Consider the following 2,839-nt stretch of genomic DNA (forward strand, 5'->3'; position numbering starts at 1 on the left):
TGCACATGGTGCATAGAGCCGACTGAATGTACCAGGATTTCTCCCCGTTGAAGCTGCTTGCTGCGCCTGTGGAGGGTTATATCACTGTATCTGACACACTTGTATCTGCTTTGTCCAAACCCTGCAGGTTGACGGAGACATCCAGGGGCCATGGGCGATCAGGACTCCCGAGACCTGCGCAGATCCAGTAGCCCTCCTCCGTCTTACGAAGCAGCCATCCGTGACCCCGTTGTCATGGCGGCGATCCGAAGAGAAAGCCACGACTACGACAACTCGAGTTACGAACCGAACGAAGATGACCTCAGCTCTAGGAGACAGGACTCCATTGTCTCAAGCGGATCAGAAACAGAATCTCATCGTGTAAACGGAGAAACGCAGACAAACGAAGAGGAGTTTGATGACGATTTTCCGGATGACGGTCCCTCTGAAAATGGTTCTGTAGTGGCGAATGGAGACGTAGACGTTAAGATATTTTCTCAGGTGGCACCCATCTGTAGGAGGAAATCTTACGAAGATGCATTTGAAATCAGGAGTAGCAGTAAAAAGTGAGTCATTCGTGTTAACAGGTGACAATATGTTCCTGTGACTGTATAATACAAAATGTAGTATTACAATTAATATAATTATACATCATTGAATCCTTCATTGACTTTTGTTGGAAATGAATTCAAAGCATTAAAGTATATTTTACAAAGTGTACATTTTTATGCTAAACAATGATTAGATCATTGTTAATCCAGTAGGTTTTTAACTCAAAATGGTACCAGACTACCAGTGCAACAGGCATAATGTATCCCTAACCAAAATCCTCCAGGGTATAATGCTAGTTCACCTTTATCCGCGGGGTGACCTTTATTCGTTGTCTTTAAAAACAGCACATTTAGGAATATCAAGTCTGCGGACTGTGGTTTCAAATTTGTAATATTTTCAAAATGTTCCGATCTGAAACCACCGTTCGTCGACTTCATATTCCTAAATATGCTTTTTTTTTAAACAACGGATATAGGTCACCCTAGGAAAAAGGTGAACCAGCGTTATTATGGCCAGTGGTATATTTTGGCCTGCCACAGCTGTAGTTTAAAACTTTTCAGCAGCCAGTATAATTCCCATCTCAGGTTTTAGAAATTTTCTTTGTGCTTCACAGGAGAAGAAAATGGAAAGTCAAGAAGGAAAAAAAAGAGAAAAAAGAAGGAGAAGAAGAGAAAACAGAAATGATTGGCTTCTCTGAATTGGTAAGTAGATTCAACTTTAATTGTATTGCCAAAAAGCAGTTAGTCCAACAACTCCAGAGTATGGTTTTGGAAAAACCAAATTTATATCCACTGTTGCTTGAGTTGCTGCTTTTTACCCAGATGTCTAACCTTCATCGACGTTTAATCTGTATCATTAAACCAAAAAATCTGAGAGCAAGTTTTGGACTGATGTTTTTTCAGATGCGATATGCTGACAAAGTGGATGTTATCTACATGATCTTGGGCACCATATGTTCTGTCCTGGATGGCGTCATGCAGCCTATCCTCCTCTATGTCATGGGTAATATGGTGGATGTGTTCACCAACTACGGAAAGTTTGACGCCATCTGCCGGGAAGTCTTTGGGTACAGTAGCATCTACAACTGCACCTTCGACAATGCCACGTTTGCCAACTTCAGTCTGAATGAACAGCAATGGGAGTAAGTAATTTGATGAGTTTTCTTAAAATTTCTTGTTTAGGTTCAACACAATCTTGATTTAGACTTGTAGATGACTTGAGGACATCAAATATTCATCAATTTTGGGTAAATAAAGTAGCTCATTTTGTATTATCGATAGGTGTTTCAACAGCATCATATCGAGATCTGAGTTCTGGCTTCCCCTGTCACAAGTTCACACATGTGACTGGGCAGGAAAGTCTCGTATGATCTCGCGTGTATTTGCTGCCGCCACCACTCTTGTCAGTTCTCACGTGTGTTCATCAGTTACATTCTCGTGTAACAATTCCCTTTTCAAACAATTCTTTTTGAAAATTATAGAAATGTATTAACATACACAAAATCTAACACAATGTAAACCAACTTTTTCAACATTATTTGAAGTGTAAACCAATTGTACCATTACGATAGTATTGTTTTGCCATCAGCCATTCTGTCAGAATGAGGTAGCTCCAGCTGAGTTGTTCTGACAATGGTACCATCCACTCCACAGCGATGCGTTAGGGATCACGGTGGTCATGGCAGACTTGTCGTACTATTTCGTTGGCTTGGCTTTCGGTGTGGTGATATTCGGATACCTCCAGGTTTGTTAGTTTTTCTTTTTTCTCATGTAACAGTTAGAAGGTAACTGGTAACCTTCCTGATTTCATTACACAAATTACAGTACATGGAAGCTGACATTAAATGGCTCTCTGAAACATCTGACCATTTCCAAAATCATATCCAGTTACTTGAGTAACGACTTCCTGGATGTCTAACCTTCATCAACGCATTGCAGATTGCCTTCTGGACACTAGCCGGAGCACGGCAAACGCGACGGATCAGGCAGAACTTTTTCCGTGCCGTGATGAGGCAGGAAGTCGGCTGGTTCGACACAAACCCGAGCGGGGAACTCAACTCTGTGCTAGCTGAGTAAGATGATGTGCCATTCAGGCTCTATTCTGATTTGAAAACAAAACAGCCGATCTAATAGAAGACCTTTTAATTCCATTTGAAGGTTTACCTGTATTGCATAAATTTTGATAGTAACTTGAAGACTTGTGTGGAGACAGTTATGAGCAACTGGGTTTTCGTTCTTGTTCTTGTTTTTTCAACAATTGTTGTCCCCATTTTTCAAACAACAGTGTTCTGACTGTAATTGAAGTACAA

The 2,839-nt window shown here is 40.9% G+C and overlaps 1 protein-coding gene across 1 annotated transcript in view; it reads left to right on the top strand.

Moving 5' to 3' along the window:
- Positions 1 to 2,839, top strand: part of LOC118424963 (ATP-dependent translocase ABCB1-like) — a 34,300-nt gene that overhangs the window by 8,819 nt on the left and 22,642 nt on the right. Inside the window, exons 2-6 of the mRNA XM_035833772.1 lie at positions 128 to 545; positions 1,145 to 1,232; positions 1,434 to 1,672; positions 2,184 to 2,274; positions 2,469 to 2,602. Of these exons, the coding sequence (XP_035689665.1) occupies positions 151 to 545; positions 1,145 to 1,232; positions 1,434 to 1,672; positions 2,184 to 2,274; positions 2,469 to 2,602 (947 nt within the window). The 5' untranslated portion in view covers positions 128 to 150. The remainder of the gene's footprint in view (positions 1 to 127; positions 546 to 1,144; positions 1,233 to 1,433; positions 1,673 to 2,183; positions 2,275 to 2,468; positions 2,603 to 2,839) is intronic.

Source organism: Branchiostoma floridae, chromosome 10 (genome assembly GCF_000003815.2).
Source record: "Branchiostoma floridae strain S238N-H82 chromosome 10, Bfl_VNyyK, whole genome shotgun sequence".
NCBI classification, from domain to species: Eukaryota; Metazoa; Chordata; class Leptocardii; order Amphioxiformes; family Branchiostomatidae; genus Branchiostoma; species Branchiostoma floridae.